At 42.8% G+C, this 19,632-nt stretch overlaps 1 protein-coding gene across 3 annotated transcripts in view; it reads left to right on the top strand.

Annotated features, from left to right (window-relative positions):
* apba1a (amyloid beta (A4) precursor protein-binding, family A, member 1a) overlaps positions 1–19,416 on the top strand; it is a 154,155-nt gene extending 134,739 nt beyond the window's left edge. The window contains exons 7-14 of one of the 3 annotated variants that reach the window (XM_079688564.1): positions 2,022–2,054; positions 7,050–7,136; positions 8,828–9,013; positions 9,127–9,306; positions 10,446–10,658; positions 12,303–12,422; positions 12,501–12,641; positions 14,134–19,416. In XM_079688564.1, the coding sequence (XP_079544690.1) occupies positions 2,022–2,054; positions 7,050–7,136; positions 8,828–9,013; positions 9,127–9,306; positions 10,446–10,658; positions 12,303–12,422; positions 12,501–12,641; positions 14,134–14,205 (1,032 nt within the window). In that variant the 3' untranslated portion in view covers positions 14,206–19,416. Of the gene's footprint in view, positions 1–2,021; positions 2,055–7,049; positions 7,137–8,827; positions 9,014–9,126; positions 9,307–9,813; positions 10,377–10,445; positions 10,659–12,302; positions 12,423–12,500; positions 12,642–14,133 lie in introns of those variants that run through there. The other 2 variants (XM_079688565.1, XM_079688566.1) reach the window with 2 other exon arrangements.
* The last annotated feature ends 216 nt before the right edge of the window (positions 19,417–19,632 follow it).

The raw sequence follows: 19,632 nt of genomic DNA, 5'->3' as shown, positions 1-19,632 counted from the left end.
TAATGACTGTCACCGAGTCATCATTTTGAGAAAAAAGCCTTCAAAGTTTTCTCTTCTCTGGAATCCATCGATCTGATTGATTATTAGTGGAGCAAATGACCAAAATACTACGGAGGGAAGATATTTTCGTTTGGATTACTGGTCTGGGAGAAGCTCGCGAGTGTGTGTGTGTGTATACGTGTGTGTGTGTTAGTGTAATTTTGCATTTGTGTGTATTGTGTTTGTTTCCCGGGGAAAACCCTCACGAGAAACACCGGCTGTTGTTATGCCTGCTGTGACGTCAAGTTACTCCGTTCTCCGCTTGTAATTATGCCGTTACAAGCTTCAAAGTTGTATTTATCATCTGAATTTGACTAAACAAGTTTAATATTCTGAAAGTCAAGACTTTGTTTAATTGAAATCAGATGAAAACAAACTGTAACGGACCCTGCCGTGTTATTTATGATTACTCTACGCTTACATTCATAATGTCAGCCGGAGGGAGGGGGGGCGGCGCTGCGGAACAGCAGATTGCCTGTCATCTTCCCTTTACAAGCTTAAAGAATGTATTTATCGTGTGAGTTTGGAAATAAAAGTTTCATATTCTGAAAGCCAAGACTTTGTTTGTTTAAAATCCAACAAAACACCCGAACCCCGAAAAAATAGTTTTTTACGCAAATCCACGTTTATTTTGAAATGAGCCGTTGCGACTTCCGACTGATTTTGATAGAGCGAGTCACATATTGGAAATGTTTATCTGACTTAACAGGCACATACAGCGGAGTATAATCCGCTTAGCACTGGATATTAGTTCTATGACTTTGTTTGATTTGGCAAGGCATTTAAAGAAAAACAAAGGACCAAGAACAGAGCCCTGGGGTACTCCATATTTCACATCCGAAAACATTTGTATCATATTATTAAGGGCAACCCACTGTGTTCTTTCATATAAGATATACTTTAATAATATAATTGACTGAGACACGACTCTTTCCAGTTCTTTTAAAAACTACATTTCAATGTTATCATAGTTTCCTGATTGATGATAGTGCTTTATACATAAGGGCAGAGGTAAGATTAGAAGCACATTTCCGAGTAGCAACAAAATCCAAAACAGCAAAGAAGGAAAATCACCCTCTCAGTGTCACTCAACATGTGCACTGTTTCTTCATGTTGTGTTGCATTATTGTTCCCCTCTTGTAGGACATCAGCTTATTTCCAACAAGTCCTAAACTAAAATATGGTTTACTCTACTCACACCGATCACTATAAAGTCCAAATAAAGACATCTGATCATTTGAATTGTATATTCAAATCGGTATAGAAAAGAACCATTCAATCATTATACTCTTTGTACAGCTTTTCACTCTTAGAGAATGTAAAGCTGAAATGTGTGGTCATGTACTGCAGTACAAAACCTCTCAGTCTGTTCTGGAGCCAAAACAACAGAGACACCTGCTGGTGGAGAAAGGGTTATGCAAGACACCAGGCTGCTACTGTAATGAGTGCATGCAGTGTCAGTATGAACAGAGAAAGAACCCTGACCAAAGTAGGGAGTGTGGACTGGTAGAGAGAGGTACAGTTCACCTCCTGGGCACTGTACAATGGATGCCTGCTTACTGCTCCTCGCACTACGATGGGTTAAATGCAGAGATAAAATGTCACTGTGTGAGCTGTGTTATGTGGGTGTTGAATAACGAGGGTTTGATTCAAATCCACCATTTCCATTTAAAATATACGCTTAATATCTCATCCAAAAATGTGTTACTGTTTTCTGCCTTTTCATATTCAGAACATTTGACAATACATCATCTATTTTCTGTATTAAAAGGTTTATAAATCTCCTTAAGATTACACAAAACCCTCAGTTCTGCCATTGGTGGGACTGATTTTGTGATGCTCCAATAACGCAGTTCCACAAATTCAAAGCAACCACCAAACACACCTGCTGAAAGAATGCCTGCCTCTGTGTGATCCTCTCAGTCCTCCTGTGCTCGCTCTAACCCTTCACTCTCCTCTCTGCTCTATTACATGCCTGGCAGACGGCCCAGAAATTAGCCCAGAACAAGAAGAAGGTGCAGTACTTACATCTCTTTTTCCTCTGCTTGGCTCTTTGTCTCTGTGTGTCTGTCACTCTCATGGATTGTTGTCCTTTTTCTGACTCCAGCCTCTGCTTTGTCCCTTCCTTCAATCTCCGTGCTGGCTTTGTGGTTGTGTTAAGTGTGCTTTCTATCTCTCCTGCTGATTCTGTAATTGTAATGCTACTATGTATGACCGTAAATAATAACCTACTACTTATGGTTTGCTAACCCACCTAGAGTCAAAATCCCAAGTAATCTCATTAGTTTGTCTCTGAGGCCTGAAATGTAAGAAAGCTATGCTGGTGGCTGCAATGGGGCTCTGCTGGGCCTTAAGCTCAGTGTCCAGCATCCTCATAATGACAATGATAGCATACTGATTTTTTAAAGGTTAATGTCAGCCCTGGTCATGATAAGAGAAGCAGCCCAGAGAGGCATTGTGAGTTTGACCTGATGATGATGATGATGATGATGATGATGATGATGATGATGATGATGATGATGATGATGATGATGATGATGATGATGATGATGATGAATGTCTGGCAGATTTCACAGCAATTCATCCAAAATGTGTTAAGATATTCTAGACAGAACCACAGTAGCAGACAGACAGCACCACTTTCCCTCCAGCCATGGTTAAAAGTCTGAATTTGAACCTTCTCAGTTCATCGTGTATTATCATATTAAAGGACCATGCTCTAATGCACTCAGGGCACATGAACCTGCCATGTGACTATGGGTAAAAGGAGTGTCCATGTTGAAATGTTTGTAAAATAGTCACACGGCATGCTGTATTAGTTTTACTATGAAATGATCTGTTGTAAAACACAAGTGCCCTTTATTTCAAGCATTTCTTGCTCACACTAAAACATGTACTTTTACTTATTTTTAACACACTGATAGATTAATGTCTTAATAGTGCACTGTCTTAATAGAGTACTTTCTTATCCAATTATTTTCTCCAGGGTGAAGTCTTTGAATTGATTGATTCTATACTCTTGCTTCTGTTGCCAAAAACAGTAATGATCTGAAACGTTAACTTTAATTAAATGTTTTATGTCAACAGGTTTCACATAACTGTATTAGGTTAATTGAAATCAATAATCCATCCATCCATCCATCTTCTCCCGCTTATCCGTGGTCAGGTCACGGGGGTAGCAGTTCCAGCAGAGAGCCCCAAACTTTATTTTCCGTGGCCACATCAACCAGCTCTGACTGGGGGATCCCAAGGCGCTCCCAGGCCAGCGAAGAGATATAGTCCCTCCACCTGGTCCTAGGTCTACCCCTTGGTCTCTTCCCAGCTGGACGTGCCTGGAACACCTCCCAAGGGAGGTGGCATCCTTACTAGGTGCCCGAACCACCTCAACTGGCTCCTTTCAACGCGAAGGAGGAGCGGTTCAACTCCGAGTCCCTCCCGGATGACCGAACTTCTCACCTTATCCCTAAGGGAGACACCAGCCACCATGCAGAGAAAACCCATCTCGGCCGCTTGTATCCGCAATCTCGTTCTTTCGGTCATGACCCATCCTTCATGCCCATAGGTGAGGGTAGGAATAAAAATGGCCCGGTAGACAGAGAGCTTTGCCTTCTGGCTCAGCTCTCTTTTCGTCACAACGGTGCGGTAAAGCGACTGCAGTACCGCTCCCGCTGCTCCGATTCTCCGGCCCATCTCACGCTCCATTGTTCCCTCACTCGAGAACAAGACCCCAAGATACTTGAACTCCTTCACTTGGGGTAAGGACTCATTCCCTACTTGGAGTGGACAGTCCATCGGTTTCCTGCTGAGAACCATGGCCTCAGATTTGGAGGTGCTGATCCTCATCCCAGCCGCTTCACACTCGGTTGCGAACCGATCCAGCGAGTGCTGAAGGTCGCAGACCGATGAAGCCATTAGAACCACATCATCTGCAAAAAGCACTGGTGCAATCCTTAGTCCACCGAACTGCAGACCCCCTCCCCCACGACTACGCCTCGAAATCCGATCCATGTATATTACAAACAGGATTGGTGACAAAGCGCAGCCCTGGCAGAGGCCAACCCTCACCGGAAATGGCTCCGACTTATTGCCAAGGACCCGGACACAGCTCTCGCTTTGGGAGTACAGAGATTGGATGGCCCTGAGTAGAGACCCCCTCACCCCATACTCCCGCAGCACCTCCCACAGTAACTCCCTGGGAACTCGGTCATACGCCTTCTCCAAGTCTACAAAACACATGTAGACCGGATAAGCGTACTCCCAGGCCCCCTCCAGGATCCTTGCGAGAGTAAAAAGCCAATCCGTCGTTCCACGATCAGGACGGAATCCGCATTGTTCCTCCTCAATCTGAGGTTCGACAATCGGCCTGACCCTCCTTTCGAGTACCTTAGAGTAAACTTTCCCGGGGAGGCTGAGTAGTGTGATGCCTCTGTAATTGGCACACACCCTCTGATCCCCCTTTTTGAAAAGGGGAACCACCACCCCGGTCTGCCACTCCTTCGGTACTGTTTCCGACTTCTATGATGTTGATGAGACGTGTCAACGATGACAGTCCCTCAACACCCAGAGCCTTCAGCATTTCTGGGTGGATCTCATCCACCCCCGGGGCTTTGCCACTGTGGAGTTGTTTGACAACCTCAGTGACCTCCCCCCGGGAGATTGGTGTTGATCCCCCGTCATACTTCAGCTCTGCCTCTAACATAGAGGGCGGAGTTGTCGGGTTCAGGAGTTCCTCAAAGTGTTCCTTCCAACGCCCTAACACTCCATCAGTTGAGGTCAACAACGTCCCATCCTTACCGTACACAGCTTGGATGGTTCCCTGCTTCCCCCTCCTGAGGTGTCGGACAGGTTTCCACAACAACTTTGGTGATGCCCGAAAGTCCTTTTCCATGTCTTCTCCGAACTTCTCCCACACCCGCTGCTTTGCCTTGGCCACGGCTGAGGCTGCTGCCCTTCGGGGCTGTCGGTACCTTGCAACTGCCCTCGGGAGTCCCCCAGGATAACAAATCCCTGAAGGCCTCCTTCTTCAGTCGGACGGCTTCCCTGACCACCGGTGTCCACCAGGAGGTTCGAGGGTTACCGCCCCTTGAGGCACCTAAGACCTTGAGACCACAGCTCCCCGCCGCGGCTTCGGCAATAGAGGATTTGAACACCGACCACTCTGGTTCAATGTCCCCAACCTCCACACAGGAATGCCCGAAAAGCTCCGCCGGAGGTGTGAGTTGAAGGCCTCCTGAACTTGGGCCTCCTCCAGACGTTTCCAGTTCACCCGAACTACACGTTTGGGCTTACCAGGTCTATCCAGAGGCTTCCCCCGCCACTCGACCCAACTCACCACCAGATGGTGATCAGTTGACAACTCCGCCCCTCTCTTTACCCGAGTGTCCAAAACATACGGCCTCAGGTCCGATGATACGATAACGAAGTCGATCATGGACCTTCTGCCTAGGGTGCTCTGGTACCACGTACACTTATGAGCATCCTTATGTTCAAACATGGTGTTTGTCAATCCATGACTAGCACAGAAGTCCAGTAACAAACCACCACTCCGGTTCAGATCAGGGGCGCCGTTCCTCCCAATCACTCCCCTCCAAGTGTCTCCATCATTGCCCACATGTGCGTTGAAGTCTTCCAGCAAGAATAAAGAGTCCCCTTCAGGAGCCCCATACAGGACTCTTTCCAGGGTCTCCAAGAAGGCCGTATACTCTGAACTGCTGTTTGGTGCATAAGCACACACAACAGTCAGAGTTTCCCCCCCCCATAACCCGCAGGCGTAGGGAGGCGAACCTCTCGTCCACTGGGGTAAACTCCAACAACGAAGCACCCAACCGGGGACTTGTGAGTATCCCCACACCCGCCCGGCACCTCACACCTTGAGCAACTCCAGAGAAGAATAGAGTCCTACCTCTATCCAGAAGTAAGGTTCCAGAGCCGACGCTGTGCGTAGAGGTGAGCCCAACCAGATCCAACTGGTAACGCTCCACCTCCCGCACAAGCTCCGGCTCCTTCCCTCCCAGAGAGGTGACGTTCCACGTCCCCAAAGCCAGCTTCTGTCGCCCGGATCTGGTCCATGGAGACCCTCTGCTTTCACTGCCACCCTTCTGGCAGCGCACCTGACCCCATCGCTGTTTCCCGTAGGTGGTGGGCCCGCGGGACGGAGAAGCGGAGGTGTTGCCCACGTTGCCTTTTCGGGCTGTGCCCGGCCGGGCTCCGTGGCAAGCCTGGTCACCAGACGCTCGCCGACGAGTCCTCCTTCTGGGCCTGGCTCCAGAATGGGACCCCGGGCTTCCTCCGGGCCGGGTATCCTCACTTCGTGTGTCGTCTTTCATGAGGTCTTGTGAACCAATCTTAGTCTGGCCCCTTGCCTGAGACCAATTTGCCATGGGAGACCCTACCAGGAACACAAGGTTCCAACACAGCCCCCAGGTTCATCAGGGCACACAAACCTCTCTACCACGGTAAGGTGCTGGTTCTTCAGAGGGGGAAATCAATAATATTAAGTTTAAATATTAATTATTAGGTTCAACTTAAAATTGTTGCTTTCAACTATCCTAATACAGTTATGTGAAATGTGTTGACATAATACATTTAAATAAAGCCAACATTTCAGCTTTTTCATTGCATGCTCTGATGGAATAACACGTTACTGACCTCTAACTTTAGATGTCTGTTCATTCAGGAACATCTGCTCATGAATGTTTCTGTCTATGTGTGTGTGTGTGTCTGTGTGTGTGTGTCTGTGTGTGTGTGTGTGTGTGTGTGTGTGTGTGTGTGTGTGTGTGTGTGTGTGTGTGTGTGTGTGTGTGTGTGTGTGTGTGTGTGTGTGTGTGTGTGTGTGTGTGTGTGTGTGTGTGTGTGTGTGTGTGTGTGTGTGTGTGTGTGTGTGTGTGTGTGTGTGTGTGTGTGTGTGTGTGTGTGTGTGTGTGTGTGTGTGTGTGTGTGTGTGTGTGTGTGTGTGTGTGTGTGTGTGTGTGTGTGTGTGTGTGTGTGTGTGTGTGTGTGTGTGTGTGTAGGCCCCTGAGGGAGAGCCTCAGCCCATGACGGAGGTGGATCTCTTTATTTCTACCCAGAGAATCAAAGTGCTCAACGCTGACTCTCAGGTACTCTAAGGTTTTTATAGCCTTCCATCGGCAGTAATATCACTGATGTTTAAATGTTTTTGTATCTGATTTGATCAGAATCTAGCCAATCCCATTGACCTTAAATTGATGGTTAATTTATTATTTGATTAACCATTAATGCTTCGTATTCATGTCCAGGTCATATAAATTAATACAGTTATTATGTCATATGAATTTGTGTAACTGGAAAGGTGTGAGAGAAATTTCATTTGAAATGTCAATAAGATCATAGAATAGAATAAAATAGTTTAATGTCATTATACATGTACAATGAGATAAATGCTTCTCCCTTTCAAGGGTGCCATCAAAACAAAAACAAAACATCACAACATAAGACAACAAAATACACGCAGCATACATACGTAGGAATAAGGGATAAAGGAATAAAGAATAAAGTGCAGTAATTATTTCCAGGAGTATAAAAATAAAATCTGTAATGTAATAAATAATAATAATAATAATAGTGTGTATTTATAATAATAATAATAGTAATGATATATATGTATATGTACAGAGTCACATTGATTCACATGTCAGGTGTTAAGAGCAATGATGGCTCTTGGGAAAAAACTGTCTTTGAGTCTGTTTGTTTTGGATTTGATACACATGTAGCGCCTGCCGGAGGGCAGCAGGTTGAACAGGTGAAAGCCGGGGTGTGAGATGTCCTCCTTGATAATGTTTTTGGCTCTACTGAGGCAGCGGGAGGTGTAAATGTCCATCAGGGAGGGGAGAGGGCAGCCGATGATCCTCTGTGCTGCTTTCACGACTCTCTGGAGCCTCATCCTGTCAGCCTCAGTGCAGCTGGCGTACCACACTGTGATGCAGTATGTCAGTAGGCTCTCGATGGTAGAGCGGTAGAAGGTCACCAGCTGCTTAGTGGCCAAGTTGTTCTTCCTGAGCACCCTCAGGAAGTGCAGACGCTGTTGGGCCTTCTTGATCATTCACTTGGTTAATAATTATAGGCCGTGAAACAGGTATTAAACTGCAATTTATGTCTTAAAAAGTTTTTTAAAAGTCTTAACAATTGATTCAAGATTGAGTACAATATTGGAGTGGTGCAGGAATGTGTCCTAAAAACCTAAAGCTCTACCACTTGTGAATGCTTGAAGCATGTACGGTGTACCTGTCTTAATACGGGGTTGCTAACATGTGGCTGAATGAGACAACTTGACATCTTCATGCTGAACATTAGCTGTGTTAAGTATTGCGGTGGTTATGCACAACCAGAGAACTGTGAGGAAGTTCTCTTTTAGCTTAAGGTTCAAAATCAAACGTTAAGCTAAAATGTTTTTCAGTGCTTTCTAGATTAGAAAACACTGAAAAACAGAAGAAAGATGAGTGAAAGAACTGTAAGATATGAAGCTGTTTTGAAGCATAGAGGAAACAACGTCTATTAGAGATCTTTAAAAAAGAAAATCAGAAATCAGTGGTGTTCAAATTTGAAGATTATAATGCTGAACAAAACGTGTAAGTATAGTAAACATGAAATCTTTCAAAATCCAATGGAACCCATTGCTTCTGACAAGGGAGCTCTTGTGACGCTAACTTCCGGGTTAGCATACAAAAATACTTAAACACTCTAAACAACCATCAATATGGACCTTTATACGTTTGTATAGCCATGTCCTTGAGTGGTTTCACTGAGACTGTTCTGGCTCTCTGACTTCCAGGAGACCATGATGGACCACCCTTTGAGGACCATCTCCTACATTGCTGACATTGGTAACATCGTGGTTCTGATGGCCCGGCGCAGGATGCCTCGACCCGACTCTCAGGCGAACGTGGAGGCCTCAGATCCAGGGCAAGAGAGCAAGCGGCAGTACAAGATGATATGCCATGTGTTTGAGTCCGAGGATGTGAGTCCAGCAGCAGAGTACTCTCATGTATTTGCTTGTATAAGTTGAGTTGACCATAACAGATTGTATACATGATGTAAAACCGTCTCACCCACAATCCTCTTCCCGTCTAGGCCCAGCTGATCGCCCAGTCCATTGGGCAGGCCTTCAGTGTGGCTTACCAGGAATTCTTACGGGCAAATGGTATTAACCCGGAGGACCTGAGTCAGAAGGAGTTCAGCGATCTGCTCAACACTCAGGACATGTACAATGATGACCTCATCCACTTCTCTAAGTCTGAGAACTGCAAAGACGTGAGTAGGGCTGTGTATCAAGCAAACACTTGAACTGCTGCCTCATCAGTCTTACATCACTTCCTTTACCAATGCCGCTGGTTCATAGTGCCCAGATCGGTCTACTATAACACTGAATGTGTTCTGGAACATAATCACAAAGAGGCTTGAGTGCAACAGAGGACATCGATAGTTGGAGTTCTTACTTTTCGTGGTTGTTAATAAAACGGACAAAATCTATTTCCCAAGTGTAGCAATCCAGCCACAGAACAGACATGACGAGAGATAAAGAGAGAGTTCTTCCCAAGTCTTAACTCATCAGGAATTCAGTCTATCAATAACCTTATTGATGAGGAGTCATATCTGCCTGTTTTACAGCCTCTCACCATAAGAGGTTTTGAGAGCAAAGTATATAAATAAATAAATGTCACCTAATTACTTTCTGTTACTTTTGGATACCTGCATATCAAATGCAATGCAAATAAGTACAAGAGAAATTAATTCTTACCTCTTTACCTTTATTTACAGGAAAAGCTGCCTGTCACTCAGCATATTCAGGCAGCAGCCTAAATACCAACACTGAAACACGTGAGCACATACTACAGTTTAAAAAAGCAGAAATAAAATCTGAGCTGACAGAAAATGCTCCGTTTTAGTTTAATACACACAGTTAAGCTCACACACACTATTCTATGAACATATAGGTTCATCTGCTGAATTAAAAACAGAACAAATGAAACAAAGAAAGTAAAAACCATAAAGCAGATTCAGGCAGTAGGCGTATAGATTCACACTTAAAGTATTAGCCTACAGAACAGTAGAGCTTACAGAGAAGAGAGAACATCTGATCCTTTACAACAAACACTATGCTCTTTTTAGGTGTTGTTAACATTGTAATCCTGCTCTAGTAATCCCTAATTATTAGAAATGTAACAGTAATCTGATTACATATTTTTTACGTAATTTTGAGGGAATACAGGTACCTTTTTTGTAATCTGATTACATAATGTAATTTATTACTCCCTAATCCTGAATAAAGTAACATCTTACACTAAACAATTTGATATTGCTGCATTATGATGTGGGCAAATGTTTTGCGGTGAATACTCATCATTTATTTCACTCTAACTTAAAATGGTTTTGCGGATATGTTTCCTCAGGTGTTCGTAGAGAAAGCAAAGGGGGAGATTCTGGGTGTGGTCATTGTGGAGAGTGGGTGGGGCTCCATCCTGCCCACTGTCATCCTCGCCAACATGATGCATGCTGGGCCGGCTGAAAGGTCTGGCAAACTGAACATAGGAGACCAGATCATGTCCCTCAATGGGACCAGTCTGGTGGGACTGCCACTGTCCACCTGCCAGAGCATCATCAAGGTATTTATGGCCCTTCTACACCTGCACTGGACCTCCAGCCTGGTTGTGTTTCCACAAAACACATTTTACTTAAAGGTCCCATGTCAAGGCCATTTCTACTGATCATAATTCCATTGTTGAGGTCTACTAGAATTGATTTATATTGTGCAATTTTCCAAAATCACATTGGTTTCTCATATAGCATCTCTGTATAGTATGTGTATTCACTCTCTGTCCTAAACGGCTTGTTGGAGCTCCTGCCCCCCCTCCCTGTGAGCCCAGTGTGCTCTGATTGGTTGGGACATTGCGTGGCTCGTTGCTGCTCGCCGCTGCAGCGAGCTGCTGCGAGCTGTTGCGAGCTGCTGCGAGGAGCGGGCAGGTTTCCGGGTCAGCGATACAGCAAGAACAAGCAAAACTCATCCTGAGGAAACACAAACACTCACAGCCGAAGTAAAAACAATAAGTGTGGCTTGATATTGAGTAAGAAAAAGGTTTATAACGCTGTGAGAATGGGTCTGCGGAGAGCATTTCTCCGCCATCCCAGCTCGTCTATTACCAGCGTTCAGGGAGCTCTATGCAAGTCAAGGGGACTCCCTGTTAGTTAGCCAAGGGATCCTGGTGTGTGAGGTTCTCCGTGGATTGGTCCATTTGGGCCAATCCGGTCATTTGTTGTTGATTTGGGTGTTCACACGTCACAGAACCCAGGAAGCAAACAATGGAAAATGAGAAATGGAAAATGAAAAATGGAAAATGAAAAATGGAAAATGAGAAATGGAAAATGAGAAATGTCCAACGAGGCGTTCTGGGGCAGCATAGACAGGTATTTTCTGTGTTAGAGTTTTACTCGCTACAGGGTGTACTTTGAGGGGTTTTGACTCTGCAGACCGTTTACATGCATAAAAACCTTCATAACACACAAGGGGACGGGTAATAACCAGAAAAGCATTACATAGGACCTTTAATGAATACACTACTTATTACTGAAGCTCATTAGGTTTAGTTGGATGCAGTTTTGGCTTTATTTAATAAAAAAAGTAGAGATACATTAAACGACATGCCATGGCAAAAAATGCAGTAAATTGCAAGCGAGAATATATATATATATATATATATATATATATATATATATATATATATATATATATATATATATAAATAGAGAAAATGTTTTGTGAAATGGGGGCACTGCAAAGCTATCATCGACCAATTTCCTTTGAAATATGAATAGACAATTTTGACTCATAATATCCCCCTGCCAAACACAATGCAATTGTTTACTGCGTCAAGTGCTGAGAGTGATTGTTAAATAAATAATAATTGAATACTAATGCTGATAAAAGATAGATTCAAACTTTTCAAGTGTTATCAAAGACCTCAAGTTGTTGCCTGGCAACGACTTTGTCCAGATATTTAGTAATTAAGGAGAAATTCACATTTTGAGAAAGAGAAAAAACACGTTCAGACTTTTTTGTCCCAAGCAGTGAAATCTTTTTATTCTGCTGTGAGGTTTGGCACTTTAACATGAGGGTCTGTGGAAATATATTTGGTTCCGTCCTGTGAACTGCAGCTTCTGTCTTTCTTTTCTGCTGCTGGGATCTGATCTGTGTTTGCAGTGATGTGAACCCTGTGATGTTTCGCTGATACCATGTGCATTTCTTTATGTAGGGTCTGAAGAACCAGTCTGGGATCAAGCTGAACATCGTCAGATGTCCCCCAGTGACCACTGTGCTCATCAGACGACCAGACCTGCGTTACCAGCTGGGGTTCAGCGTCCAGAACGGCATTGTGGGTGATAATGTGTCTGTATTCTGTTAAATCACTTTTTTATTTGCGATCAAAATTAACTCATCTGTCGATAACCAGATCTGCAGCCTTATGCGTGGGGGCATCGCTGAGAGGGGCGGGGTCAGAGTGGGACACCGCATCATCGAGATCAACAGCCAGAGCGTGGTGGCCACGCCCCATGAGAAGATCGTCCACATCCTGTCCAACGCTGTGGGAGAGGTGAGACGTCCCTCTGCATTCTGACATCACCAACACTGAGCTATAGATCCTCTACCAGACTTATTCAAGAACATAGTTACACTCAGAGGTGGAGGATGTACTCAGTTGTTGTACTTATATGTCAAAGTAGCAATACTACAGTATAGGAATACCGAAATACTCTGTTACAAGTAAGTAACCTGCATTCAAAATGTTACTCAAGCAATAGTACAAAACCATTAGCATTAAACATGACTTACCAATGTAAAAATACTCTCTATGCAGAGGTCAGAAAGATATATCATGTTTTTGGATTATATTTACTGATGAATTATTGTGTTTGTTGCAGCTGGTGAGTGGGAGCTAAGTAAATGACTGTATACTGCAGGGTAGCTTGTGAACTTATTTCAGGTGTAACTAAAGTCTTATGTATGTGTTGATTATGTTTCATATCATTAATCCAAATCTGCAAAGGAACTAAAGTAATTAAAAAATATGGAGTTGTGTGAAAATTATGGTATTTTTTTCTTAATTGTAGTGGCCTGGAAGTATAAAATATGAGAAAATAGAAATAATCAAGTAGAGTAAAAGTGTCAAAATAGTCATTAATTTCATGACTTGAGTACATTTACACCACTGGTAACCAAAGCGCTTCTGCCTCCTAACACTTGAAAGAACTAAGGGTTAAAAATATCACATGACTTCGGCATGGCCATATGATTATGAGAGTTATTAGCAGGGAGTGACAGAGCTGGGTTGCTGAGCAGAAGCATCAGATGTCTCCGGACGGGCTGCATCTCGCTGTGTGCTCGGTTATAAACAGCAGCAGCAGCTACATGACACCCAAAGGTGAATGCCAGTGCACCAAGTGTAAGCAGCACAACACTTATTTGCGAGCTTTAAATCACCAGCCTGACCTCCCAGTGTAGAGTTCATACGTTTTATTTAAAGGGGCCATATTCTTCTCACTTTCAGGTTCATATCAGTATGTAGTGTCTCTAGTGGGACATGTCTCCACGCTTTAATGTTCAAAAAGCTCTTTATTTTTCTCATACTGCCTGTGCTGCAGCACCTCTTTTCACCCTCTGTCTGAAACCAGAGCCCAGTCTGCTTTGATTGGTTAGCTGGTCAGCTCTGTTGTGATTAGTCAACTGCATGTCCCGCCCTTTAGCCTATCACGTACAACGTGTTGGAGCGCTAGCCAATAGAAGTGTTTCATAGTGAATCCAATGGAGGAGTTGGAGGGAACACAGGGATTTTAGCCTTTGCAGACCATTGCACAAAAACCTATATAACACACTTCAGGAGAGGGAGATCCGCCAAAAAGCAGAATAAGGCCTCTTAAATTGTGCTTAGTATGACACAATTAGTTTCACTGTGACTGTGTTTTTTCTTAAACTTGGGGATGTCTGGGATGGCAATGACTGCTACCCTTTGGCACTTGACATTCAAAGGCATTTACCTTCAATAAGTCCATCAATGAAATGCTTTGCTCTGTTTTTGACTGTCTCAGATCCACATGAAGACAATGCCTGCAGCCATGTACCGCCTGCTGACCGCCCAGGAGCAGCCTGTTTACATCTAAGAAGACTGAGCTCTGACCTCACACACCTCTAACCCCCCCCCCCCCCCCCCCCCCCCCCTTGCTATTTCTGCGCCTAGTAGTGCCCCGCAATCCTCAACACATTTCACACTTTCAAACTTGGGAGCAGTTCATCAGTGCATCTCTAATGTTCAGTTTAGGCAACTTTGTTCAGTTTTGGCAACGCATTGTTTAATCAGAACAATTAGAACTTCTCACACACTATAAACCTTATATTTAATGAGCAATCTGCACATCTAACCCTGACTGTCCTTTCTGCCATGCTGCTATTTCATGTATTTATACACGTAGTTCCTCCACCTAATTATTGATGTGTTTTTTTATTCAGTTTTCATGTTTTAGCTACATTTCATGGGACCAAGCTGGAGCCTGCTACTGTAACTCAGTGTGAACCATGCTGACAGATGAGTGTGAGCACACACTTCCCCTTGGCACATTCCATATGTCCGCTGCTTTGGAAGAGCTGACGCTGCACATTTCCAACAGATACGTTTCTTACTCCATTGTCACGGTCAGTTTTGGCTGATCATTTATTACATTTTTGTATCCTCTGTACAGAGCACAAGCTGTAGCTCCGTCAGGTTGGTGAAATTAAGCCTTTATAATTTGGCCTCTATAGAAATTGGATTTATTCATTGCTGGTTTGATAATGTAGTAATAGGTAATGGAGTGTGCTCGGGACTACATCATGCCATTGTATGTGGATGCACAAAGCACTCAACTGCATGATGTACTGTACATGTGTATAGTCTGTTTCCTTAACATTGTACAGGGTTTACTGATCTCTGTACACAGGACACTGCTCGTAGTGCATACAAGCCACTTTAAATGATCTAGCTATAGGCGAGTATGGCACCAACAAACAAAGGCTGGCCCCTAATTATAATTCGGCAGCTCAACAACAGTCATGGCATCATGTCACTGACTTTCGCTTTCTCTTGCTAAAAACAGTCTTATTCAGTGAATCATTCATCTGGCTTCTACTTGCTTTTTTTTTCTTTTGTTAACTACTGCTTATGAAACTTGGCTGCAGTTTTCACATTAAAAGTCTACATTTTATGGTTTTATTCCCTTTAAGCCACCAGTTTTTAGCCAAGGTTTTAAATGTTAACTGTGGGTTCAGGAGGTGTTTCGTGTAAGTGGCAGCAGCTGAAAGTTTCAATCCCAAAGATCTCTCTCTGTGTTTGCAGCTGGGTTTTGTAGATTTCACTTCCCACGAGATCCTGCAAATACCCAGTTTGTAATACTGCAAATATATGCATTTTGCAACACATTTATCAGGGTTTAGTCTGCATTGACAGAACATTAAAAGAGGAGCAGATAAGAACATATTAAGGCTTCTTAACAAAATATGATGATGAAATATAAGACTGATAACTAAAAATACAATCCTCCTTCAGGAAAGGCCTGATTCATTTGAGGGAGAGAATGGCCTCCAACAGTACAATAGAGAATGCACAATGACAAGCAAAATGCTGCCTTTATTCAATTGGAAATAAGAAACAGTGAATTGTTTTTGTTAATACGCTTTCCATTAATATAATTATGAATAATGTCAGGGAGACATTTATCAGCAAAGACATCCCATATACAGCTTTCTATATGTAGCACTATTTAATCACCCAATTTGTGTTATTTCTATTATGAGTTTAACTGTGTAACGTGACATTTTCTATTTGCTTTTAAATGTGGTGAAGGACAAAATTAAGACATGTTTAAGGGGAAGAAAGAGTGGGAAGGAGGGGGGAGACATATTATCAGGATTATTAGCATATTTTGAGTTATGAATACCTATAACCCAGCAGAGTACAGATCCCTGAAGTATTAACGGCAAAGAGATGCGTAGTATTATGGCATGCGGCAGTTTCTCTCACGTTCCTGAATACAGACTTTCTGTTCCTGCACTGCAGACTTTTCACGACTCATACTCTTATCCAAAGTGCAATGTTTTATTTTGTTAACTTGAAATATGATTATTTTCATTACCTTTTTCTTATTTAAATGTTCTCTGATAATTTGATACTTTTATGTTGTATTCAGGGTTCGAGTTATGTGGGAGCCAATGGGAGCTGAGCTCCCATAAGGAGGGGTCTGAGCTCCCACGGACGCAGTGAAATCATACATATATGGGGGTCACTAATACATTAGCAACAACCATTATTTTAATCACAAATAATGCATGTGTCAATGTAATGAGTATTATTGACGTTAACGAGGTAAATAGGCTAAAAGAAAAACATGTTTTCCAAAAGAACTACGCATCTCTTGAATGACAGTATGCCTGCGCTGCACCGCCAAGGTGCGCAATAAATGATTGCGCAATCTATGCCTTTGAGCGTGCTGCGCGAGCCGAGATGATGTGTGTGTGCGTAGTTGAACCTATTCATATTTAAGTTTGTAGCAAGTAGAGGGCTGCTGCTGCTGCGTGTGTGCGTGCGTGCGTGTGTGCGTGCTAGTTTTAAAGACCCCCATAGAGATCAGTTTATAACTCGAACCCTGGTTGTATTAATACACAAAATGAGAATGTACATTAGCATTTTTTTCAAATGTAAGTGGTGCCTCTTAAATGAATCAACTGGTGTTTTATCCCATTCGATTTTAAATCACTGGAAATCAGTGTCCGCCTCCTAAAACTAGAATTTAAAAACAAAGGTTCAGCTGTGGAACGTGGCATATAGATAACAGGTTAGGTATAGACATACCAGCATGTTGTCTTCAAAATGCTGTGGATGATCTGCTTTCCAATTTTAAGTAATTTTGTATAGTAAAGGTGCTGATATCACATGAGACAAGGTAAAGGCCCAGATACACCGGCCAGTCAGCTGAGAAGTCCCCGACGCAGACACCGACTGTTGCGTCGTCGGACTCTCCTGCGTATTTGCCGACTTCGCGCACTGGAACACATCGCAAATCCGAGCCAAGCACGTATGAACTGCGCATGCGTGAGTGGCAATAACTCTCCTTACCAGCAGGTGGCGGTAGTGTGCATTCATCATTCAAAAGAGGCAACAACCGGAACAACCGGAAAACAGAGAAGAAGAACAGACTCCGTGATATAAACAAACAACAAATAGCGTTTTTCTTTCCATTTTCACTCTCGTCCATTGAAAACATGAACGAACAGGAGCTCTATAAACCGATGAGGTGAAATAGCTGTCCGTGTGTGTTCCATCTTCCATTTTAAATCATTTGTTTACCTCCCTCACTTCCGTTAACGCTTCTCATGCACTGATTCGCTAGCTGAACAGCCAATCAGTGTTATCCCTTTGTCCGACTTCCGGTGGTGTTCCCGAAGCCGATTCAACAAGAAAAGGCGTCAGGTCGGCAGAAAAGACCCGACGGTGCGGCGCACACCACTCCGAATAGGGCGTGTCCACGCTCATGTTCGGCCCGACTCCCATTTACTGCCGATTTCGGGCCGGTGTATCTGGGCCTTAAGGGACTAAAGTGAGGAGGTCTTTGCTGCTGGTCTTCTGGGTAAAATATTTTACTCTTCAGTGATTAGAAGGATTTGTGTTACAACTGAAACAGATATATCACCTTTAAAACGGCTTTACTGACAGAAGACGGTTCCAGGAGGTAATAAACCAACAGGATAATGAACCTTAAATATAAGTGAATCTCAGTCTGCAACTCACATACAGTAGCAGATTCAAAAAACGTTTATTTTTTCACAATGCCTTCTATGCCATTTATTTAACACGATGATTGTTATTGGCTATTAATGTTCATGTTGCTCAGGTTCTGCACATGTATTATAATCACAACATATTTAGTGTCAAAAGACTAAGCTTTACAAATTATTTTAAAGGGGAAAATAAATGGTTCATGTTATTGCAGCCTCTTACAATGTTGCAGAGCCATTGTGCTCCATTTAAAACTAACTCAATTCAAAAAGGAAATAACGTGTAAGATGTAATTTGTATTTATTTATAAGATACAAATCAAATTTCTGAATTCATTTAAATTGAATTCTCTCTTTTTCAAGTGTTCCTTTAAACAGAACACATCCCCGTGACTGCAATAAGACTGTCCTTTAAAATGTAGCACTGTTGTTGTCTCTCTCCAGTTCAAATTGAGTTTTTACGAGGAGGGAGAGGGGTGGGTGGGTGTGGACTAATGATGGACTCTAAGGTTTACTAAGGATTGCGGGTTAGTCATTGAGGTTAAAACTAATGTTCCGAGTGATAAACAACTCGGAAACAAGAACTTTTTAAAGGCCAGTTCGGACTTTCAATCTTTTCGATCTTGTTAGTGTAGACTTTTTTCCTCCACATCCTAAAGCGCTATTAACTCAAAACCTACTCCTCTGCATCTCTGGGAATGTACCTGACTACACCAGCCCAACTGTCTTGCTTTGAACAGCTTTATTTCCACTGTTGGACGACAATGTTTACATCCCTCTTGAGTTTAAGGCTCAACCACATGTACCCCACTGTATATTCGAACTTTAAAACCCACTGCTTATTCCATATGTATGACCTCATTGATGAAGCTCATCTTGGCCTTACTACTACTACTGGACTCTTTATGAAGATAAAACGGACCCTGAAGAGGAATAGGGGCAAGGGCAGCCATTTCTGGACTTACAGAGAATACGCTGTACTGTTCTTACTTCTAGTGTGTGTGTGTAGTGTGATTTAAACCAATGTACTCCAAACAAAAACCAGCTGGATAGGCCTATATAAAATACAGATATAAAGTAAATATATAGAAAACTATGTAAAGGTATATACTTCTAATGGTTTTGTTTGTTTGGCCTAAAGGCAAGCTTCATTAGAGAGCAATGTGAACGGAATGTACAAACTGATTATGTTAAAAGACATAAAGCTAGAGCACAAGATAATGTAAGGTGTGAGTGATATTTTCCCTCCATGGACTGTTAGGCGAGTGTGACACGATGTAGCTAACAGAGGAAACAAGCACTTGAAGCTAGCACAGGCAGCAGGGTTGGCTAACAAGTATTTTTAAGTGCACTCATTTTGAATGTAACTGAAACATTAACTCTCAATGTGTCGGAAGATTAAAAAAATATATACATATAAGGAAAATACAATTTCTTTAAAGCAGCAGCAATGTTTTATTTATTTGCTAGCTTTTTTTTGTGATGTTCTAGCTAATGGAGCTACATTCCTGTACCAGAGCCAGAATGTTTGTAACAGTATTTACAACAATAAATGACTTGCAGAAGCACTTTGGCTCGGATTGGAATATCATTTAGCACTGCATGAACATATGTATGAGTATTTTATTCGATTCTGAGTTGTAAAAAATGTAATTCTTACTTGAGCATTTTGGTGTGATGCTTCCCTCAACAGGTCTTGTGAATATAGTCTGATCATGGGAACCTCTATAGCTGTACATTGATGGAAAAAAATATATTGTTTCAAAGTCACAAAATAGTTCTTT

This window comes from Notothenia rossii, assembly GCF_949606895.1.
Source record: "Notothenia rossii genome assembly, chromosome: 6".
NCBI lineage: Eukaryota > Metazoa > Chordata > Actinopteri > Perciformes > Nototheniidae > Notothenia > Notothenia rossii.
The sequence above is the reverse complement of the archived record's forward strand: the minus strand, read 5'-3'. Positions and strand labels throughout refer to the sequence as shown.